At 36.0% G+C, this 25,084-nt stretch overlaps 1 protein-coding gene across 1 annotated transcript in view; it reads right to left on the reverse strand.

Moving 5' to 3' along the window:
• Positions 1 to 2,053, reverse strand: part of LOC136025266 (uncharacterized) — a 29,690-nt gene extending 27,637 nt beyond the window's left edge. Inside the window, exon 1 of the mRNA XM_065701127.1 lies at positions 1,958 to 2,053. Coding sequence (XP_065557199.1) covers positions 1,958 to 2,033 — 76 coding nt within the window. The 5' untranslated portion in view covers positions 2,034 to 2,053. The remainder of the gene's footprint in view (positions 1 to 1,957) is intronic.
• Positions 2,054 to 25,084: the final 23,031 nt, after the last annotated feature.

A 25,084-nucleotide genomic window follows, 5' to 3' on the forward strand; every position in this document is an offset into this window, starting at 1 on the left:
GTGGGGGGGGGGTCGGCCTTCGGTCACTTTTGACCCTTGAAAAGGATACAAGAATTTCTGGTTTCCAATCGAATGAGCCCTTTCCAAAGTTTATGCGACCCTTCCATATGAAGTGCCTCTGGGAAAACAGAATAAAACATTGAAGCCTTATGGCCTTTACTATAGGCAACGCTAGAACGTTGACTCAGATGATTTACTAGATGTGTTCTCTAGCGAACAAGTCAGATTTCAATTTCTCTTCTTCTTTTGTAATTGTCAGTGCGAGCCACCTTATTGTCAATTTTGTGCTGGCATAATGTTTCCCTAGCAGATGAGAGAAGGATTAGTATCCCGTAAACTGAAACTTTTGCTTAGAAATTTATTTACATATTTAAAATTACATATTTAAAATTTTACATAGTTAAAACTAGCACTGTCTTCAACGTATATTGCGGGCACTTATAGAAATGTTACGAGAGATGGAGAAAGGATCTCTCCAAAAAATTTCTCATCCAAACAATCTATGAGGTTAAATCAAATGTTAAGAAATTTCGATTAGGATACATTTGACCAATGTAGTTTCTTTGTTGTTTTTTTAGGCTGTTATAACGTTTTGCAGCTTTGGTTATCACTTTGTCCTATATTTCGGTTTTAAGCTGCTGGAACACTTGAAGTACGTTTTTTCACGATTTCAAAAATTAATAATCTGAGATATGAGGCCGTGCATAAGTTTAAATGTTGGAAATATTGCCCTTAAAACAGAAAGATAGAAAACTCTTTATTATTGTTGCATAGATCGCCTTATTTATGCTGTGTTGGCCAATTAAAAATACACTTGTACCATCATCCAAAAATAAAAGTGTTCGAAAATGCATGGCGTTTGCTTGTATATTTAGATATAAATAATAACGTTTTGATAATGAATTTGGATCGTTTGCTGCTAATATTGTCGAAATGAGAAAATTAATTACTATTTGCATGAGGGTGGATGCCACGCTCCTCGTCCCCCTGTAACTTACACTTTACAAGAATTGACAAAGTGTATTTTTTAAAATATAATTTTTTCTTTTGCAGCACTTGCATGTCTGTGTGCAAATTCAAATTTACTCAATAAAAGTCGTCTATATTTATCAGTATGAACAGTTTAAATAGATCAAATCGATGTTTTTACGTTTTCAACTGTATAGAGAAAACACACAACAGGAAAAAGAACGACAGAAAAGATGTTTACCATTTATAAAGATATTTGAAATTTATAAGTAATTATTTCACTCTTTTTTTTTACTAGTGAATTTTACATAGCCAAAACAAAGCTTTTCGTGCGTGAAAGATACATTGTGTGTGTGAATTTTCTCCTTTTTTTGTTTTTAAAGGGAGAGCAACACACTCCTGGGACCAAGACTGCAGGGAAATATATTTACACTGAATTGTCAGACATCTCCTCTTGAGTACACTTCCAACCTGGGTCGGCAGCTTTTAGTTGCAAGCATAAGTATGGTGCGCTTGTCCTTACAGAAAGTATACAAAAAATGGGTCAGTATTAACCCAAATGATGATTTTTTTCACATTTAAGGTTTGCTCTTTTTTGTGTTATATTAATCCCGCTGTAGTTGGCATTATTTATGTTTACATTGTCCGTTCATTTTTTCATTGTTTTTTTCTACTCCCTTCGTTTATTTTATTTAGAAACTGGTGTTAATATAATTAAAATTATTCAATCTATGGTTTTAAATTTCGAAAGTCTGATAGTCTTCCCTGGAATAAGCCGCAACATGTCAAAGCCACATTGCTGGCATCTCAATTTTTGGGGGGATGAAGGGGGAGCTAATTAGTATATTTGTTGAAATAAGTCTAAAAGTCACTATAGCCTGTTGCCTACCTCTTAGATTTTTACAGGTTCACTTTACCCCTCCCCCTTATATTCTTATGAATTAAAGCATCTGCCGCGCAGATCATTATGCAGAAAGATATTACTAACCTACTGCTGTGACAAAATTGAAAATAATTCCAATGATTAGAAAATGCACAATATGCGCCATTTGAAAGACTAACATTAGCCTCCTTGGCCTTATCAATTATGATACTGATTACGATTTTTCTTTATCAGTACTATGAAGATTAAAACACGCAATCGATGTTAATCTTTTTATTGCTCTAAATGATTTCTTGCTGATTATAGTTCTCTATTTGAGAAAAGAGAGCGAAAGAGAGAGTGTAAAAAGAGAAAATAAAAGAATTTGAATTTTTGTTTGTAAACATTCTGTCTTGACATCCATTTTATTTTCTGCTTAAAAAAAACAAGTTTTTTTAGCTGAAAGAAAGGAGCGACATTAAAACTTAAAATGAACAGAAATTACTTCGTATATGAAAGGGGCTGCTTCCTCTTCAACGACCCGCTCTTTACGCTAAAGTTTGACTCTTTCTCTCAACTCTGCTTTCTAAAACAGTAAAAAACTTTAGCGTAAAGAGCGGGGTGTTGATGAGGAAGTAGCCCCTTTCATATACGAAGTAATTTCTGTTGGTTTTAAGTTTTAATGTCGCTCCTTACTTTCAGCTAAAAAAACTTGTTTTTTTTATTTAATTTCTGAACATTTTTGAATCATGCATGTTTTGATTTTGGCTCCCCGCAGAGGAATAATTAACACGAAATTTGCAAGTTTATTTTATTTTTTTTGGCTAAATGGCTTTCTCATAGTTTTGATCGAATGATTTTGAGAAAAAAGGGAACGGTGGAGGAAACCTAGTTGCCCTGCGATTTTTTGGTCAAACAGTTCGTGGTAACGAACTGTAGTAAGGAGTGACCCGGCTCAATAGTAACCAAAACTCTAAAAAATGGAATTTTGATGCCAATAGTTACATCAAAAGAATTGCATTTTAATGCTGATTTTAAATATATAAATTTCATCAAGATTAGTCTTACACGTCAAAAGGTGCGAGCCTGAGAAAATTTGCCTCATTTTAGAAAATAGGGGGAAATACCCCCTAAAAGTCATACGATCTTAAAGAAAATCACACCATCAGATTAAGCGTATCAGAGAACCTTATTGTAGAAGTTTTAAGCCCTTATCGACAAAAATGTGGAATTTTGCATTTTTTGCCAGAAGACAAATCACGGATGCGTGTTTTTATTTATTTTTTTTTTTTTCCAGGAGTGATCGTATCGACTCAGTGGCCCTAGAATGTCGTGAAAGGGCTCATTCTAACGGAAATTAAAAGTTCTAGTGCCCTTGTTAAGTGACCAAAACATTGGAGGGGCCCTAGGCCCCCTCCCACGCTCATGTTTCCCCAAAGTCACCGGATCAAAATTCTGAGATAGCCATTTTATTCACCATAGTCGAAAAACCTAATAGCTATGTCATTGGGGACGACTTACTCCCCTGCAGTCCCCGTGGGAGGGGCTGCAAGTTACAAACTTTGACCTGTGTTTACATGTAGTAATGGTTACTGGGAAGTGTACAGACGTTTTCAGGGGGATTTTTTTGGTTTGGGGGAGAGTTGAGGGGGTGTTTACGTGGGAGGATCTTTCCATGGAGGAACTTCTCATGGGGGAAGAGACTTTCAATGGAGGGGGCGCAGGATTTTCTAGCATTATTTAAAAAAACAATGAAAAAATAAATATGAAAAGTTTTTTCTACTGAAAGTGAGGAGCAGCATTAATACTTAAAATGAACAGAAATTATTACGCATATGAGGGGTTTACCTCCTCGCAATACCTCGCTCTTTACGCTAAATTATTTTTAGTAATTTCAACTATTTATTCTGCGGCCTTTGTGATTCAGGGGTCATTCTTAAGGAATTGGGATAAGATTTAAGCTTTAGTGTAAAGAGCGAGGTATCGACGAGGGGTGATCCCCCATAAAAACGCAATAAAACATACGAATATAGAAGTTCGCTACGTAAGTTAATTCGTAAGTTACGTATATTTTTTACTTATGAAAACGTTAGTAAAAAATTAAAAGTTATAGTTGCCTTTTTATGTAATCAAAAAATTAGAGGGCAACTAGGCCTCCTCTCTCGCTCCTTTTTCTCAAAATCTTCCAATTATAACTATGAAAAACCCATTTAGCCTAAAAAAATTAATATGCAAATTTCGTTTTAATTATTTATGCGCGGAGAGCCAAGATAAAAAAAATGCATTAATTTAAAAACGTCCAGAAATTAAACAAAAAAAACAAGTTTTTTTAAATGAAAGTAAGGATCAACATAAAAACTTAAAACGAACAGAAATTACTCCGTATATGAAAGGGGCTTTTCGTCCTCAACGCCTCGCTATTTACGCTAAAGTTTTTTTTAATTTTTAAGAAGTCGAGTTAAGAGAAAGAGTCAAACTTTAGCGTAAAGAGCGAGGCGTTGAGGACAAAAAGCCCCTTTCATATATGCAGTAATTTCTGTTCGTTTTAAGTTTTCATGTCGCTCCTTACTTTCATTTAAAAAAAACTTGTTTTTTTGTTTATTACTTAAAAAGGCAACTAGAACTTTTAATTTTTTACGAATGTTTTTATTAGTAAAAGATAAACGTAACTTATAAATTAGCTTCGTAACGAACTTTTGTAATCTCATGTTTTTATTACATATATGAGGGGTTCACCCCCTCTTCAGTACCTCGGTCTTTACACTTAAGATTAAATTTTGTCCAAATTCATTAAGAATGACCCCTGAATCACAAAAGCCGTAGAATAAATAGTTGAAATCACTAAAAATACTTTAGCGTAAAAAGCGAGATATTAGGAGGAGGTGAGCCCCTTATATGCGTAATAATTTCCGTTCGTTTTAAGTTTTAATGCTGCTCCTTACTTCCAGTTGAAAAAAAACTTTTCATATTTATTTTTGCATTGTTTTTTTTAATAATGCTAGAAAATCCTGCGCTCCCTTCATGGAAATTTTCTTTCCCCATGACAAATTCCTCGATGGAAAGTTCCCCCAGCATATCCCCTTCTTGTCAACCCCTCCCCCCAACCAAAAAATCCCCCTGGAAACGTCTGTACACCTCCCAATAACCATTACTATATGTAAGCACTGGTCAAAGTTTGTAACTTGTAGCCCCTCCCACGGGTACTGTGGGGGAGTAAGTTGTCCCCAAAGACATAGTTATAAGGTTTTTTGACTACGCTGAATAAAATGGCCATCTCAGAATTTTGATCCGTTGACTTTGGGAAAATAATTAGCGTGGGAAGGGGCCTAGGTGCTCTCAAATTTTTTTGGTTACTTAAAAAGGGCACTAGAACTTTTCATTTCCGTTAGAATGAGCCCTTTCGCAAGATTCTAGGACCAATGGGTCGATACGATCACCCCTGGGGAAAAAACAAACAAACAAACAAACAAATAAACACGCATCCGTGATCTGCCTTTTGGCAAAAAATGTAAAATTCCACATTTTTGTATATAGGAGCTTGAAACTTCTACAATAGGATTCTCTGATACCCTATCGTTAAGATTCTATGACTTTTCGGAGGCGTTTCTCCCTATTTTCTAAAATAAGGCAAATTGTCTCAGGCTCGTAACTTTTGGTGGGTAAGACTAAACTTGATGAAACTTATATATTTAAAATCAGTATTAAAATGCAATTCTTCTGATGTAGCTATTGGTATCAAAATTTAATTTTTTAGAGTTTTGGTTACTATTGAGCCGGGTCGCTCCTTACTACAGTTCGTTACCACGAGCTGTTTGAACTTATATTTTGCTAAACAAAAAACTTTTTTCAAATAAAGGTAAATTGCAACGTTAAGGCTGAAAAGGAACCAGAATTGCCCTACATATAAGATGGCTGCCGCCTCTTCCCTCACTCCGCACTTTTTAGGCTAAAGCTGATGTGTTACTTTACTGAAAGTCTTTAAAGAATCCAGTAAAAATAGGCAGTTTACAATTTTAAGGATTTCATTTCCCTTATAACATTTTAGAATCTGAATCATTTTAACAATCTCAGCATTTTTGAACTAGTTTAAGAACGTCTCAACTGATAATTTATGGTTAAAAGCAAATTTTACTTACAGAGCCTTATCGTTCTCAAAACATCGAGACAAGAAAGGAAGCTTAACTTTTAATAATAATGCTTTCCACTAGTTTATTCTTGAAGCAGTCAAATCAGAGGCAATTTGCAGCAATAGTACAGGCCATAAGGCCCAAATGTTTTATTATTTATTATAAGTTTTGTTTCCCAGAAGCGCATCATATGGAAAAGGTGGCTGTATAAGCTTCGGAGGAGGCTCATTTGATTGAAAATTGGAATTTCTAGCGCCCGTTTTAACAGTCAAAAGTGATCGGAGGTCAACTAGCCCCCCCCACGCCATTTTTCCACAAATTCATCTGATAAAAATTTGCCGTTTTGTTCAAAATAGTTCAAAGATCAGATAACAGGACTCTGGGTCGAAACAGGCCCCCCCAGGAACCTGGGGCAGGTGTTGTAAGTCATAACCTGGGGTATATATGGTTCTTATGGATAGGGTGCTCGCATAAACTTCAGGGGGGGGGGGCTCAACCGATCTTAGATTGAAGTTTCTACTTCACTTTCCAAGAGTTCACTTTTCAAGAGTCAAAAGAGATATTAGGGCAACTAGCCCCCCTCTTACGCTCTTTTCCCCTAAGCCCACCCGATAAAATTTTGAGATAGCCATTTTGTGGAAAATAGTTCAAACATCAGATGACAAATACTTTTGGGTCGCTCAACTCCCAGAACCCGGAGGCGAGTGTTTAAAGTAATGCCCCGAGGGCATATAAGGTTTTTATGCAAGATGTTGTCGTATAAGCTTCAAAGGTGGCTCATTTTATTGGAAATTGAAAGTTATAGTTACCTTTTATGAGTCAAACGTGATCGAAGGGCATCTAACCCCTACACCCTTTTTCCCCAAATGTGTCAGATCAAAATTTTGAGTTAGCCAGTTTGTTTGAAACACTTCTGGGTCAACATACCCCCCCCCAGAGCCCGTTGGAAGGGTTATAACTGGAAGAGATGACCATATAAATTTCGGAGGGGGCTCAGTCCATTGTAAATAGGAATTTTTAGTACCCTTTTTAAGAGTAAAAAGTGATCGTAGGGCAACTATCACCTCACGAACACTCTTTTCCCCAAATGTATCCGATCAAAGTTTTGAGATAACCATTTTGTTTCAAATTGTTTGAAACATATTGTTTTAAATGGTTTAAAACAACATAACCCCCCAGATCTTGGGTGAAAAGTTGTAATTTTTGCGCCAGGGGTATTGGAGATTGAAATTTCTAGTTACCTTTTTACGATTAAAAGTGATAGGAGGGCATGTACTCCCCCCCCCCCACACACACCCTCTTTTTCTCAAATGCATCAGATCGAATTTTTCAGTTAGCTATTTTGTTCTAAATAGACCAAATATCAAATAATAAAAACTTCAGAGATAATACAGCCCCCCAGAACTCAAGGACAAGTGCTTTAAATTATGCCCCGGCGGCATATAAGGTTTTAAGAAAGGGACTAAAGATCAGACTAAAGATCGAATAACAAAAAAATCAACAAAACCCCCCAGAGCCCAGGGGCAAGTGTTGTAAGTTATACCCTAGGCCATATAAAGTTCTTATGTAAGAAGGGTTGTATAAACTTCAGAGGTGGCTCATTTGATTGGAAATTGAAAGTTCTAGTTACCTATTTAAGAGTTAAAAGTGATCGGAGGGCATCTACCCTCCCCCTACACACACCCTCTTTTCCCCAAATGCATTCAATGAAAATTGTAAGATAACTTGTTTGAAACAGATCAACAGTCAGATAAATAAAACTTTGAGTTCAACGTATTGCTCCCCCAGAGTACGGGGGAAGGTTTTAATTTATAACGCCAGGACTGTTTAAGGATTTTATGGAAAAGGTAAGCTTCTGAGGGGACTCAAATGACTAGAAATTGAAAGTTCTAGTTTCTTTTTTGAAAGTCAAAAGTAACCCAATGGCAGAATGCCAGAGTTAATAAAAACTCTGGGGATTACAAAACCCTCCAGAATCCAATGGTAAGTGTTGTAGATTCCGCTCTGTGGGCATATACGGTTCTTATGGAAGGAATGGTTGGATAAACTTCCGACTTGGCTAATTCTATTGGAAATTGAAAGTTAAGTTCCCTGTATAAGAGTGAATAGGGACCGGAGGGTACCTAGCCCCCTGCTGTCTTTACCCCAAATCCATCCAATCGAATTTTTAAGATAGCCATTTTGTTAAAATGAGCCCAAAGATCAGATAAAAACTCCAGGGTCAACACAACCCCTTAGAGCCCGGGGGTAAATATTGTATGTTATGCCCTGGGGGTATATAAGGTTTTATGCGAGGGTTTATAATATAGTTCAAAGATTAGATAAGCCAGACCCCTATCCCCACTCAAAAAACTTATTGACGGTATTTTATTCCAAAACTTAAGAAAACTGACCCTAGGCCCTCCCTGCATGGCCTGACCCTCCCATCAAAAACTTAATAACGATATTTTAATATAAAAATTATGGAAACTCACCCCTGACCCTCCAAGGTCTCCCCAAAGAAAATGACTTATCAACGATATTTTATCCAAACTTATGGGAGCTGACCCCTGGCCCTCCACAGCATGATATACCATTGGATCTGTCCCTTGGCCCTCCCTCCATGCCCCCCAGAAAAAATATCGATATTTTATTCCAAAAATCATAGAAGCTAACCCCTGGCCCCACATCCCGGCCCAATCCCCACCCAAAACAACCTTATTAACGATATTTTATTCCAAAAATCATGGGAATTCAGTTTAATTTTAATAACTCTTTCCAGTATTGTTCAAGAAATCTATATTATTCACTACAAACAAGAGTTCGGCTACTGCCCGTTTCGCTAACGGTAAAAGCGTTGTAAGTTGCGCCCTGGGCCGTATAAGGTTTTTATGTAAGGAGGGTCGTATAGAGGATTTTGAAAGTTCCAGGTACCTTTTTAAGAGTCAAAAGTAATCGGAGGGCATCTACCCTCCCCCCTTACACACATCCTCTATTCCCCAAATGCATTCAATAAAAGTTGTAATATAACTTGTTTAAAACGCATCGACGGTCAGATAACTAAAAGTTTGATGTCAATATATTGCTCCCCCAGAGCACGAGGGAAGGTTTTAACTTATGACGCCAGGGCTGTTAAAGGTTTTTGTGAAGAAGTAAGCTTCAGAGGGAACTCAAATGATTAGAAATTGAAAGTTTTAGTTTCAACCCCCACCACTGACCCCTTTTTTCCAAAAGTGTCCGATCCATTTTCGAGATTATTATTTTGTCAAGATAAACCAAAGATCACATAATAAAAACTCTGGAGATTACACGACCCCCCCCCCCTCCCTGAACCCGATGGTAAGTGTTATAAATTATGCCCCGGGCATATACGGTTCTTATGGAAGGAATAGTGGCATAAACTTCTGATTGGGCTAATTCTATTGGAAATTGAAAGTTATAGTTCCCTGTATAAGAGTTATTAGGAACCCGAGGGTACCTAGCCCCCTGCTGTCTTTTCACCAAATCCATCCAATTGAATTTTTGAGATAGTCATTTTGTTAAAATAAGCCAAAAGATCAGATAACAAAAATCCAGTGTCAACACAACCCCCTAGAGCCCCTGGGGAAAGTGTTGTATGTTATACCCTAGGGATATATAAGATTTAATGCTAGGGTTTTTAATATAGTTCAAAGATCAGATAAGCCAGACCCCCATCCCCACTAATAAAATTTATTGACAATATTTTATTTCAAAACTGACGAAAATTGACCCCTGCCCTCCCCGCATGGCCTCCCTTGCCCCCCCCCCAAAGAAAACGAATTATAAAGCGATATTTTATCCAACGCATGATCCAAACGGCATGATAAACCATTGGAGCTGACTCCTGGCCCTCCCTCCATGGCCATACCCCCCTGCCTAAAAAAAAACAAAACATGAACGATATTCGATTCCAAAAATCATTGAAACTGACCCCTGGCCCACATCCTGGCCCGATCCCTCCGTCCAAAACAACCTTATTAAAGATATTTTATTCCCAAAACTATGGGTCAGTATAATTTTATTAGCTCTTTCCGAAATTGTTCAAGAAAACTGTATCAAACAGTTCGTGGTAACGAACTGTAGTAAGGAGCGACCCGGCTTAATAGTAACCAAAAATCTATTATTTTAGAAAATAGGGGGAAACGCCCCCTAGAAGTCATAGAATCTTGACGAAAATCACACCATCAGATTCAGCGTATCAGAGAACCCTACTGTAGAAGTTTCAAGCTCCTATCTACAAAAATGTGGAATTTTGTATTTTTGCCAGAAGGCAGATCACGGATGCGTGTTTATTTGTTTTTTTGTTTTTTTTTTTGTTTTTTTTTTCCCAGGGGTGATCGTATCGACCCCGTTGTCCTAGAATGTTGCAAGAGGTCTCATTCTAACGGAAATCAAAAGTTCTAGTGCCCTTTTTTAAGTGACCAAAAAATTGGAGGGCACCTAGGCCCCCTCCCACGCTAATTATTTTACCAAAGTCAACGGATCAAAATTCTGAGATAGCCATTTTATTCAGCGTAGTCGAAAAACCTTATAACTATGTCTTTGGGGACGACTTACTCCCCCACAGTCCCCGTGGGAGGGGCAACAAGTTACAAACTTTGACCAGTGCTTACATATAGTAATGGTTATTGGGAAGTGTACAGGCGTTTTCAGGAGGATTTTTTTGGTTGGGGGAGGGGCTGAGAAGAGGGGGATATTCTGGGGGAACTTTCCATCGATAGTTTGTCATGGGGGAAGAAAATCTCCATGAAGGGAGCGCAGGATTTAATAGCATTATTTAAAAAAAAAAAACAACGAAAAAATAAATATGAAAAAGTTCTTTCAGCTGGAAGTAAGGAGCAGCATTAAAACTTAAAACAAACAGAAATTATTACCCATTTGAGGGGCTCACCTCCTCCTAATACCTCGCTCTTTATGCTAAAGTATTTTTAGTAATTTCAACTATTTATTCTACGGCTTTTGTGATTCTGGGGTCATTCTTAATGAATTGGGACAAAATTTAAGCTTTAGTGTAAAGAGCGAGGATCTGACAAGGGGAAGAACCCCCTCATATATGTAATAAAAATATGAGAATACAAAAGTTCTTTACGTAAGCTAATTTATAAGTTACGTAGATCTTTTACTAATAAAAATATTCGTAAAAAATTAAAAATTCTAGTTGCCTTTTTAATTAACCAAAAAATTGGTGGGCAACTAGGCTTCCTCCCCCGCTCTTTTTTCTCAAAATCATTCGATCAAAATTATGAGAAAGCCATTTAGCCAAAAAAAAAGCAAATTTTGTTTTAATTATCAAAATCAAAACATGCATTGATTCAAAAACGTCCAGAAATTAAATAAAAAAAACAAGTTTTTTTAACTAAAAGTAAGGAGTGACACTAAAACTTAAAACGACCAGAAATTACTTCGTATATGAAAGAGGCTGCTTCCTCATCAACGCCCCGCTCTTTAAGCTAAAGTTTTTTACTGTTTTAAAAAGAAGAATTGAGAGAAAGAGTCAAACTTTAGCGTAAAGAGCGAGGCGTTGACGAGGAAGCAGCCTCTTTCATATACGAAGTAATTTCTGGTCGTTTTAAGTTTTAATGTCACTCCTTACTTTTAGTTAAAAAAACTTGTTTTTTTATTTAATTATTCACTAAAAACAAGAGTTCGGCTATTGCCCGTTTCCCAAACGGTAAAAGCATAATGACCACTAAGTATTTAACGCTTTACTAAAACTAATTATATCACAAATATTTTCTTTTATGCTTATCGGAACATTGAAAATAAAATGAAAATTGCAATTAACCAGACCAAAATTTACCAATAGGCCCTCTAGGCCATGCGGCTTTCACTATCCCCGAAATTTTGGGGTTCCCCCGAAAATTATGTAGAAAAGGAGCTGCAAAAACGCTTTGATGTTGGAAACGTTAACGCTTTAAATCTGGTCATGAGTGAAAAAAAAATCTTGAGCTGTTGAACTTTCAGCAATTTAATCTAATTATGTATCAAATATTCTGTTTAATTTTATTAGTTCTTGCCATGACTGTTAATTTATTTTGGAATCAAAAATTATTTCGAAATAGGGAATTTAGGAAAACTTGAAGCTTTGGTAATAAAAAAATGAACAAAAATTAAATTAAAAAGATTTCCGAAAAAACAGTTTATAAAACAAAAGTACGGGCCATGTTAAACTTAAGATCAGAAGAAATAGAAACCTACAATAACTCAAATTCAAACCAGCCAGAAATTACTATTTAAGTATAAATACAACCCAAAACGAACAGAAATTAAATAAATAATCATTGCGAAAAAAACTATTCTTCCCAAAATAATCCAGAATGCGTATGCTGTCTTGTCATGGAAACACATTCACCCTTTAAGTACAATTACATAAAAAAAAACTAGTTTTTTTTAACTGAAAGTAAGGAGCGACATTAAAACTTAAAACGAACAGAAATTACTCCGTATATGAAATGGGCTGTCCCCTCCGCAATGCCTTGCTCTTTACGCTAAAGTTTTTAATTGTTTTAAAAAGCAGAATTGTGGCAAAGAGTCAAACCTTAGCGTAAAGAGCAAGGGATTGCGGAGGGGACAACCCATTTCATATACGGAGTAATTTCTTTTCGTTTTAAGTTTTAATGTCGTTCCTTACTTTCAGTTAAAAAAACTAGTTTTTTTTTATGTAATTCCTGAACGTTTTTGAGTTAATGCGTTTGATTTTGGCTATCCACACATAAATTATTAAAATGAAATTTGTATATTAATTCCTTTTTTGGCTAAATGGCTTTCTCTTAGTTTTGATCAGACGATTTTGAGAAATAAGGGGTGGGGAAAGTCTAGTTGCCCTGCAATTTTTCGGTTACATAAAAAGGCAACTATAAATTTTAATTTTTACGAATATTTTTATTAGTAAAAAATATACGTAACTTATGAATTACCTTACGTAACAAGCTTTTATATTCTTAAATTTTTATTATGTATATGAGGGGGTTTGTACCCTCGTTAATACCTCGCTCTTTGCACTAAATCGTAAGTTTTGTCCCAATTTTTTAAGAATGACCCCTGAATCTGAAAGGCCGTAGAGTAAATAGTTGAAATTACTAAAAATACTATAGCATAAAGAGCGAGGTATTTATCTCCTCCTAAATACTTCGCTCTTTATGCTAAAGTATTTTTAGAACCCCTCATATTCGTAATCATCTCTGTTTGTTTTAAGTTTCAGTGCTACTCCTTGCTTTCAATTGAAAAAAACTTTTCCATGTTTATTTTTCACTGTTTTTTATAGTAATTTTAGAAAATCTTGCGCCCTTTTCATTGAATTTCTGGTCCCCCATGATATATTTCTCCAAAGAATGATCCTCCCACATAGCTCCTTTCCCTCAACCCCACCCCCAAAACCAAAAAAATTCCCTGAAAACGCTGTACATTTCCAAGTAACCATTATTATATGTAAACACTGGCCGAAGTTTGTAACTTGCAGCGCCTCCCCCAGGGACTGTGGGGGAATAAGTCATTCCCAAAGACATAGTTATTATGGTTTTTGACTATGCGGAACAAAATGGCTATCTCAAAATTTTGGTCCATTGACTTTGGAGAAAAAATGAGCGTGGGAGGGGGCCTAGGTGCCCTCCAATTTTTTGGTCACTTAAAAAGGGCACTAGAACTTTTCATTTTCGTTAGAATGAGCCCTCTTGCGACATTCTAGGACCACTTGGTCGATACGATGACCCCTGGGAAAAAAAAATGAACACGCACCCGTGATTTGTCTTCTGGCAAAAAATACGAAATTCCACATTTTTGTAGATAGGAGCTCGAAACTCCTACAATAGGGTTCTCTGATACGCTGAATCTGATGGTGTGATTTTCGTTAAGATTCTATGACTTTTAGAGTTTTCCCATTTTTTAGAGTTAGAGTTTTCCCATTTTTTAGAGTTTTGGTTGCTATTGAGCCGGGTCGCTCCTTACTACAGTTCGTTACCACGAACTGTTTGAAAACGCTGTTTCATTTATTTTACATAATCAGTACAAATAGTGGGCTGATGGAATATAGACCTGTAACTTATTGTAAAAAAGTGAAGATGAAATATTTCAAGAAAGTGTGTTTACATGATAATGTTACCGTAGCATTGAATGTTCGTAAAGATTAATACCTGAACTAAGATATAAGCACTAATGGTATTATCAATGGAAACGCATGCGTCGTTTGTCATGAAATTGATGTATTAAGTTTCTTTGGAGTGCCTGAGAATTTTCACTGGCAGAACGTTGGGTACGCAAGAGTAACATTTACAGAGAAGCAGATTACAGACCCTTTACATAGACAGAGATAACACTTACAGAGAAGATAACACAAGTCTAAAACTAATGGTTGACAATGAGTGCAAGCTTCTTGCTACTGCATATAGTAACACATTACCGGTCGATAAATCATATTACCAAACATTTGCGGGTATTATCATTCAAAAGAAGGCAAGAAGAAGACAGGCAAATTGCCGTAGCAATGTCATAAGCCATATTTTATCTACATGTCGAAAATGTTACTTTAGTAAAAGTAAAGTTGTAATAGAGAGTGAAATTGCAAGCAAAATAAAAAATGACATTGGCTGATAATATCACTAAGGATCAAACAGTTCGTGGTAACGAACTGTAGTAAGGAGCGACCCGGCTCAATAGTAACCGAAACTCTAAAAAATGGAGATCTGTTATACCCATCAAAAGTTACGAGCCTGAGAAAATTTGCCTCATTTTAGAAAATGGGGGAAACACCCCGTAAAAGTCATACAATCTTAACGAAAGTTACACCATGAGATTCAGCGTATCAGAGAACCTTGTTGTAGAAGTTTTAAGCTCCTATCGACAAAAATGTTGAATTTCATATTTTTTGCCAGAAGACAGATAACGGATGCGTGTTTATTTGTTTTTTTTTTTTTTGTTTTTTTTTTCCCAGGGGTGATCGTATCGACCCCGTTGTCCTAGAATGTTGCAAGAGGTCTCATTCTAACGGAAATCAAAAGTTCTAGTGCCGTTTTTTAAGTGACCAAAAAAATTGGAGGGCACCTAGGCCCCCTCCCACGCTAATTATTTTCCCAAAAGTCACCGGATCAAGATTCTGAGATAGCCATTTAATTCACCATAGTCCAAAAGCCTAATAACTATGTCTTTAGGGACGACTTACTCCCCCGCAGTCCCCGTAGGAGGGGCTACAAGTTACAAACTTTGACCTGTGTTTACATATAGTAATGGTTACTGGGAAGTGTAGCCTACAGACGTTTTCAGGGGGATTTTCTGGTTTAGGTGGGAGAGTTGAGGGCGGGGGGGGGTGTTACGTGGGAGGATATTTCCATGGAGAAACTTCTCATGGGGGAAGAGAATTTCAATGAAGGGGGAGCAGGATTTTCTAGTATTATTTGAAAAAAAATGAAAAAATAAGTATGAAAAGTTTTTTCTACTGGAAGTAAGGAGCAACATTAAAACTTAAAACGAACGAAAATTATTACGCATATGAGGGGTTTACGTCCTCGTTATACCTCACTATTTACGCTAAAGTATTTTTAGTAATTTCAACTATTTATTCTACGACCTTTGTGATTCAGAAGTCATTCTTAAGGAATTGGGACAAAATCTAAGCTTTAGTGTAAAGAGCGAGGCATCGAGAGGTTTGAACCCCCTCATATACGCAATAAAAATATACGAATATAGAAGTTCGATACGTAAGTTAATTCGTAAATAAACTTATATTTTTTACCAATGAAAACGTTTGTAAAAAATTAAAAGTTCTAGTTGCTTTTTTAAGTAATCAAAAACTTGGAGGGCAACTAGGCCTCCTCCCTCGCTCCTTTTTTCTCAAAATCTTCCGATTAATTGCAATTAATTAATATGCAAATTTTGTTTTAATTATTTATGTGCAGAGAGCCAAGATCAAACATGCATTAATTAAAAAACGTCCAGAAATTAAATAAAAAAGTTTTTTTAAATGAGTAAGGAGCAAAATTAAATCTTAAAACGAACAGAAATAGCTCCATATATGAAAGGGGCTTTTCCTCCTCAACGCCTTGCTCTTTACGCTAAAGTTTCTTACTGTTTTAAAAATAGAGTTAAGAGAAAGAGTCAAACTTTAGCGTAAAGAGCAAGGCGTAGAGGAGGAAAAGCCCCTTTCATATACGGAGTAATTTCTGTTTGTTTTAAGTTTTAATGTTGCTCCTTACTTTCATTTCAAAAAACTTATTTTTTTATTTAATTCTGAATACGAATCGATGAAAATCTAAGCGCCTGTGAAAGGAATAGTGTTGTTGGTGTTGTACCAACAGATATGCTCATTGGTCCTAACCTGAATGAGCTCATATGCTCATTGAACTCTAATACATTGAATCTGATCGTGTGATTTCAACTTTTGGTGGCCCCCTGGAGGGGGATATGGAACCCTCCGAAAGATGTTCAGTAGGGCTTTGTTTTGCTAGACAAATTTATGATCACAAGCTCCTTCTCAAAATCCCATATTAAATTTTTTATAGGGAGCAATGCTCGCTAGCATCAACTTTATTGACATTGGGAGCCCCCCTGGAGGGAGTGTATTGCCTCTGAAGGTTGGCCTGAGTATGGGGCTCAGAAATGGTGACAAATCTTCTTTGTCGTTTTTCATAGAATATGAAAAATTCCTGTAATGGGACTCAGTTTTTCTCGATCTTTTATTCTGCTCTTCTTGAACCCTGTTTAGTATAGTTTAGGTCCGTTTCAAAATGCTTCCTTGTGTTTTTGAGCTTTATTTGGGTGGTAAGGGTAATTTTTCTTCCATTATTTTCTTACTTGGCCGATGTAAAACTGTGTTTCTCTCCATTCTTGTTAATTTCCTTTCATTCAATATTTTTTCTCCTCATCTCCTGCAGATTCTTCTCATCTATTCCTGTATGTGTTTCTTGACATTGAGGAGTCCGGTAACGTACTAAATCGTATAGCATGAAAAAGCCAGTATTTTTTCTTATTTTGACACATTTTATTCACAAAAATAGGACAATAATAACATAGCTATCTCACTATTATCACATAATGGTTCGAGTCATTGTCTGCAATATATTTGACAGTTGTATTTAATCCATCTTGTAGTCTATGTACATTTGCAGTCAAAAGTACACTTGTTCAGGATTGTTTCTAATGTAACTGTAAACTTCAGTTTATCGAAGAGGAAAAGACAGAGTGGTGTTCGTGTAAGAAGACATACCATATTCTAACCATATGGGAAATCTTAGCCTCATTTCACTACCACAAGGAGCTTCAAGTTCCAACAGAGTAAAACCACTCAAATCGAATAGTGAAATATGTTTTCTGTGAACGAAAATGTTTAGTCACAATGTTATCGTTCTGAACTCTTTTTCAAAACAACCCTAAAATTATTATATTCCTCGAGAAACAAAGAACTACCCGGTCCATTACTCAGTAAGATAATTAGAAAACTGCCTTGAAGAAAACTGTCTTATGTGCAGCATAAACTTACAGTCTTGGAGAAGGTCCTAAGGGAAAACATCTCAAAAATTGTCTTGAAATGTATTTAAGAATGTCCTGAAGAAAACAAAATCTTGAAAAAACACCTTCAAGAAACAATCTTGAGGAAAAATGTCTTGAAGAAGAACGTCTTGAACAAAAAATTTTTTAAAAACGTCTTGAAAAGTCTTGAAACATCTTGGAAAATGTCTCGAAGAAAAATGTCTCGAAGAAAAATGTCTTGAAAAACACACCTCGAAGAAAAAAAATTGAAAAAACATATCGAAAAAAAAATCTTTAAGAACACCTCGAAGAAAAAAGTCTTTAAGAAAAAAAATATCTCGAAAAAGACATATTGAATAAAAATAGCCTATTAAGCATTTTTCAAATATCCAATAGCTTAAAAAAAGTTCATGTACCGGGAATCAAAGGGATAGGGCCCTGCCTGTATTCATGAGACTCTTATGCTGTGAAGTGTAGAACCCTGTACGTAAGGAAACCCTTGCGTCAGCCAAGTAATGGGATATTTCCGATGTTTGTGTTTACGAGGCTTCTTGGATCAAAACGAACCCTTGTGTAGGCCAAGTAATGGGAAATATCAGGTTTTTATATCCACGAGGCTTCTTGGACCAAAAAAAACGCTTGCGTAAGCCCTACCAAAACAATGGTCGTGGAACCTCAAACTCCATTGTCGTCGGGTAACAAAGGTTTTTGGAAGCAAAACAAGCGTGGTTGACCCTCTAAACCACATCATTGATAAGTTCGTTTAAATTTGCATAAGTAAACATTAGACTAAAGTCTTGGAGAAGGTCCTTGCTGTTTTTCGTACCTGACTCATAGTTTTTAAACATTTAAATTTGCAGAAAATCAACGTCATCCACATTTAAGTTTGCATATGTAAATAATAACATCTGCTAAACTGTAACGTAACAGGTACCTGTGCACAATAGACCAAATAAACAATACCACGTGTGTCTTGGAGAATGACCTGAGTGGATCACCGTTAAACCTTCTTTGTGATCTTAAACCAGTATAGCAGTAAAGAGTAGCGTTTATGGGCCTCACAGGAGAATTGTCCCCCTACTAAGGTTGTTCGAAAAGTGGAATTCAATCCCACTTTCTAGGGCTATAATGAAAGAAAGGTTGAGATGGCTAGGGCACATTCTGAAGATGAAGGATGACAGATTGTCCTTTCTGGCTAAACTTCTAGGGTTAGACGAAAAGCAGGTCGTCCTTTGTTTGGGGGGGGGTGAGGGGAGAATGCCATAAGGAAATATTTAAGGGAAATGGGAACTTCCTGGGAAGGTATAAAGAGGGAAATTTGAATAGATTGGAACGGAGAAGGAGCACGCGTAGCTATGTTGTTTTCACCTCACGAGGCTTGGTGCTGCGGTGAGTTGTTGGTAGTAGTAGTAGTAGTAGTATATTAATTACCATTTAACCTGATCCAATTGAAAAACGTGGTAATTTCAAATGTCTTTGTAAAATGCCAATAAAATGATAGCCCCTATAAAAATTTATTAAATAGAGCTATACTGAATTCAATGAATTACAAATTTTGTTGCTATAGAAGATATTTGAAAAGGGGAAACCAACTTAAGGATAGCCAACTCTACATGAAAATTGAAATTGATCGTGTCAAATAGGAAATCAGTTTCTAATTACTGAAAATAATTGTTAATAATTAAAGGCAAAATTATTGATGACATCAGTAAAAATGATCATCAATAAAATCATAACAACGAATCATAAAAAATAATCAATAAAAATGAAATCAATAAAATCAATAAAAAAGTTATGAAATCGTGTTTTCAACGTAATTCGTTCATAAAGTTAAAGAGACTACACTAAAAAGGTTAACGTCTCATTTGGTATGACAAGGGTGGGCAACAAAATAAATAAAATAAAGAGACACTATGATATCATCCCTCACCATTTTTATTGTTGTAACACTAGATTAAAATCCATCTCCATAAAAGGAGTCGGTAAAATTTACATTCTTGATAAAGCTAAACTCAAGAGGTCATTTACCTTCTGTTTTTCCTTGCATTTTTCCAACTCTATGATTGCTTTTCTTTGGACGAAGATTGCAATTTCTTAGTCAAATATGTTTTCTTATTTCTTTAGGGCACAAGAAAGAATCAACCTTGGCATGTGATTTTCTTACTTTTTCTTTTGACAAGAAACGCATTAATCTAGGATGACAGTACATTGTGACTACTCATGATGTAATGGCGATTCGTAGTTTAAGTTTTAAATTTTTAGTTTAGTGTCAGTCACGTAAAAAGTTGAGTCGTGGGAAAACTGCTGCGTTTTCAAACTTAGATCTTTTTCTTTTTTTTTTAATTTTGATGCATTTATTGTAATGAGACACAAATTTGTTTTCGTTTGAAAGTAACCATGACAATAAAAAAATTATTTCAAATCCCAAAAAAGGAGCAAGGTCAATTTTAATATCGCGATGAAAACAGAATGCAAACGGCGTACGTACGTAGCAATTAAATAAAAGCAAAATTTTAACCCAAATCATCCACGACTGAAGAAAAAACTTTGAAGGCCATCTGTTATTTGAAAGCAATTATTATTATATATCAAGCAAAGTGAAAAACGCTAGACGTAAATTTGTCGTGTTTTTTAGGTACTAAGCGCTTTTCTATTTTTTTAAATGTCCTATTATATATTAAATTTACATGCCAAATAACATAATGTCTGATTAATATTTATATTAGCTCTAATTACTACTAAGTAATTAATATGAATATTAACCAAGTGATATTAGTTGTATATTCAAATATATCAAAATTATATGTTTATGTGTAAACATATTTTCTAAAGTTTTCTTGGTGGCAGTTCTCTCAACTCAACTTTTTAAAACAGTAAAAAACTTTAGCGTAAAGAGCGGGGTGTTGAAGAGGGAACAGCCCCTTTCATATATGGAGTAATTTCTGTTTGTTTTAAGTTTTAATGTCGCTCCTTACTTTCAGTTAAAAAAACTTGCTTTTTCATTTAATTTCTGAACATTTTTGAATTAATGCATGTTTTTATTTAGTCTCTCCGCACATGAATAATTAAAGTGAAGTTTGCATATTAATTTATTTTATTGGTTAAATGGCTTTCTCATAGTTTTGATCGGATGATTTTGAGAAAAAAGGAGCGGGGGAGTAGGCCTAGTTACCCTCCAATTTTTTCTTATTTAAAAAGGCAGCTAGAACTTATAATTTCTTACGAACGTTTTTATCAGTAAAAATATACGTAACTTAAGAATTAACTTACGTAACGAACTTCTATATTCGTATGTTTTTATTACGTATATGGGGGTTTCACTTTCCCCCCCGTCAACACCTCTCTCTTTACACTAAAGCTTAAATTTTTTCCCAATCCCTTAAGAATGGCCCATGAATCACAAAGGTCGTAGAATAAATAGTTGAAATTAATAAATTACATTAGCGTAAAGAGGAAGGTATTAGGAGGAAGTGAATCCCTCATATGCGTAACTATTTCTGTTCGTTTTAAGTTTTAATGCTGCTCCTTACTTTCAGTTGAAAAAAAATTTCATATTTATTTTTTCATTGTTTTTAAAAAAAAAATGCTAAAAACCCTGCGCCCCCTTCATAGAAATTTTCTTCCACCATGACAGATTCCTCCATGGAAAGTTCCCCCTGCATAAGCCCCTCTTCTCAGCCCCTCCCCCAACAAAGAAATCCCCCTGAAAGCGTCTGTACACTTCCCAATATCCATTACAATATGTAAACACTGGGCAAAGTTTGTAACTTGGAGCCCCTCCCACGGGGACTGCGGGGGATTAAGTCGTCCTCAAACACATAGTTATTAGGTCAATCGACTATGCTGCATAAAATGGCCATCTCAGAGTTTTGATCCGGTGACTTTGGGAAAAAAATTAGTGTGGGAGGGGGCCTAGGTGCCCTCCAACTTTTTGGTCACTTAAAATGGGCACTATAACTTTTAATTTCCGTTAGAATGAGCACTCTCGCGACATTCTAGGATCACTGGGTCGATGCAATCACCACTAAAAAAAAAAAAAAAAAAAAAAAAAAAAAAAAAAAAAAAAAAAAAAAAAAAAAAAAAAAAAAAAAAAAAAAAAACATACATCCATGATCTGTCTTGTGGCAAAAAATACAAAATTCTGGATTTTTGTAGATAGGAGCCTGAAACTTCTACTGTAGAGTTCTCCGATACGCTAAACCTGATGGTGAGATTTTCGTTAAGATTCTATGACTTTTAAGGGGTGATTCCTCCTATTTTCTAAAATAAGGCAAATTTTCTCAGGCTCGTAACTTTTGATGGGTAAGTCTAAACTTGATGAAACTTATATATTTAAAATTAGCACTAAACTGCGATTCTTTTGATGTAATTATTGTTATAAAAATTCCGTTTTTTAGAGTTTCGGTTACTATTGAGCCGGGCCGCTCTTTACTACAGTTCGCTACCACGAACTGCTTGATAACCAAAAGACAAATTTATGAAAAATGCTTATGTGTTGTCTTAAATGTAAGGAGGGCAACCCCCTCTCAAATCAAACTCTTTAACTCAGATTTTCACTTTGCGCAGCAATGCTTGGAGAAAAACAGCTCATTTAATGTAATTGCTTTCCAAAATTAAAGTATATTCATCTACAATGAACTATCATACCCGCAATAAGGAGTGAGCTTTCACCTCTCAGGCCTCATACGCTCTGTTTTTGGGGGATTTTAATTCCTGTTCCTAAAGCAAAAGAAATTTTTTATTTGCTAATAGTTTTTAATGAACAACCCTAAAATTAATACATTTTGTATTTTTAGAATCACCATAAATAATAGATTTTGTTGTAGTGTGTATTGTAATCAAAACTTCGTTTTTTTACAGTTTTGGTTTCTATTGACAAGAGTCACTCTTCAAGTATGTTATTCAGAGCTGTTTGATCCATGGTTCTCTTAATTGTGGAGGAGGGCTACTACTCCCTCATTTAACCCCTGTTTTTGCAATATTCGTAAACGGAAGTTTCTAGAATTATAATCATCCCTGAAAAATTCATCCTCAAACATTTAGTAGTAGGAAGAGGTATATCAAAAACCAAGTATAGGGTTATCATTATCACCGTTTTAAAGGCGAATTCTTAAAAATAATTCTGTAGGATGCTGCTCATGGACGCCATAAGATGTATAACGTCCCCTGGAAACATGAAGACATCAAACATTGTATGTAAACAGGAAGTGAAAAATATTGCCATTCACGTGGCGATGAAACTAAGGCTCCTAGTATCATTTGCATCCCCCTCTAACCCCCACGTAAAATTTCCTGGTGATGCTCATGACTCCCCTCCCCTCCTTTTCACTTCTATGTGGGCAGACTCAAGAATATAATCTTTTATATTACGTCGAAAATATTTTTTGCAGTGAAAAGAGTGCTATTACCCAGATCATATATAAAAATATGGCAAAAACTATTTTGGCTACATTCTATATTTTTACCCAAACGCTCACGGATAGTTAGAAAATCTTGGCATAAAAGTACACTTTTTAAAACTCAGGCACTTTGTGGGCCAAAATTGTCATTTTGCGCCATAAATTGGAAGATAACGCTACTTTGTTGTGAGAAAATATTTTCTAACACCATGAAAGGTCAGTAGAACGATAGATTTCCGTTATGATGAGCTATTACCCTATATTCTAGTACCATTGGTTCGATGTGATCACCCTCGAGGAACAAACGAACAAATAAACACGTATCCGTTATCATGCTTCTTGGAACTTCCCTCGCTTATTGGGCTAATGTTTTATAGTGCTGAAAAAGCTTCATATTCCAAGTCAGCGGCCCTGGTGTTTCAGCAGCCGTTCTTAAAGAATTGTGACAAAAAGTGAAACTTTAGCGTAAAGAGCTAGGAAATGAGAAGGGAATAGTCCCCCCCACACGCGTAATAGTTTCTTTTCTTTTTAAGTTTCAATGATGCTCCTTGCTTTCAGAAGAAAAACACTTGTTTTATAAAATTTTGTTTCTAATCTCTCTTCAAATCATGCCTAGGCCTAACCAAGATATAATGCACGTGATGGTAATACTCTTCACTATTTTCTCAGAGATCCGATAATAGATGAGAATCTTCCATAGACGTTTACGATCTGCAGAGTCGAAAGCCTTCTTGAAGTTCACAATGATCACATAGATCTTCAAACGCCACTCTCTGCTTTCTTCAACTAGAAGTCTAAGCGTGAATCCCCCATTTAACCGAAAACCACGGTATTCGTCTCAGATGTTTTGATAAAGTCGTGGTCAGGTTCCCTGTAGGATAAAGTGAGAGATAATCTTCCCAGGTATGCACGCTAGATTTACACCCTGCCAGTTGCCTGCCACAGAAGTGTCTTCTTTTGAATATCCTTATGAGTGTGCTGCGTTTCAAGTCTGATGGTTCTTTGGCCATTGTCCATATCCGAGTGACGAGTAAAGGCCAAAGGAAGATACATGAGGACATTGATGCCTTAATCATCTCAGGTGACATGCGGTCGAGTCCTGGTAACTTTCGGTTTTTTTAGTTTCTTTGCTTTTTCTCTTATTTCACTGGGAAAAAAGTGGGTCCCTGCTGATGTTTAGGTGGAATATGGGGTTGGCTGAAATTCATCTTTTTTGTAAGCTTTTTATTGATTGTTTTACCTTTTTGTTGTTTATATAAGTAGTAGTAATAGCTGTGGTTATAATCGCAGTAGTCACAAGGAGTAGAAGTTACAAGGGAAAGCTGTCGGTGCAAGTATTCGCATTCACATGCTGTCGAAGTCGTATTTCCAAATAGTTGCTATCAAAAGTAGTCACAGTCATAAGTAGTCACAGTTGCTTTATCATATCGTCGTGGAAACAGTTGAAATTAGTTGAAGTCGCAGTCGTAAGTAGCTGCGGAAGCAAGTTTTTTCTGGAATCAGAATGACATATAGTCACAATCGCAGTCTCAAGTTGTAACAGTCACAAGTAATCACGGTCACAAGTAGTTGGGCTGTTGGAGTCACCGTCATAATAATCGGAGGGAAAATTAGCCACAGCCGTGAATATTCACGGTTACAGTTAAGAACAGTTTTAAGAACTCCCAATCGCAGTCACAAGCAATAACGGTTAGTTGCAGTAGTAGTTGTAAGAAATCCCAGTTTTAAGAACTCAAAGTCACAATTAGCTACAGTAGCAGTCATAACTGGTCGCGTTAGTAGTAGTAGTAGCAGTAGTAGTAGATTGAAGTCGCCCTAAGAACTTCAAATTGATGCACTCAGCCGTTCCAGAGATATTGAACATACGCCCTTTTAACAACTTTTTTTAGTTAAAAATCTCTTTCAACATGCCCTGAAAGTTTGAACCAAATACAATTAGCCGTTCCTGTGATATTGCAAATACGCCTTCATGACAATCTTTGATGCAACTAGTCTCTTTTGATTTAGTCCAAACTCCCCAACAACTTGCTATGAAAGTTCCAACGTAACAACCTTAACTACTCCTGGTATATTGCATATACACTCTTTGTAATGCTTCGAATGCATTTAGTTCCTTTAGTTTTACACCCCCTGAGCTTTCCCTGAAAGTCGAAACTAAACGCCATATTCCGTTCCTGAGATATTTCACTTTTACGATGTTGACAGCCACGATGTACTTAAACTCTTTTGAATTAGTCCCATAATATAAATAGTAGTACTCTTAGAAGTAG

This window comes from Artemia franciscana, chromosome 3 (genome assembly GCF_032884065.1).
Source record: "Artemia franciscana chromosome 3, ASM3288406v1, whole genome shotgun sequence".
Taxonomy (NCBI): Eukaryota; Metazoa; Arthropoda; class Branchiopoda; order Anostraca; family Artemiidae; genus Artemia; species Artemia franciscana.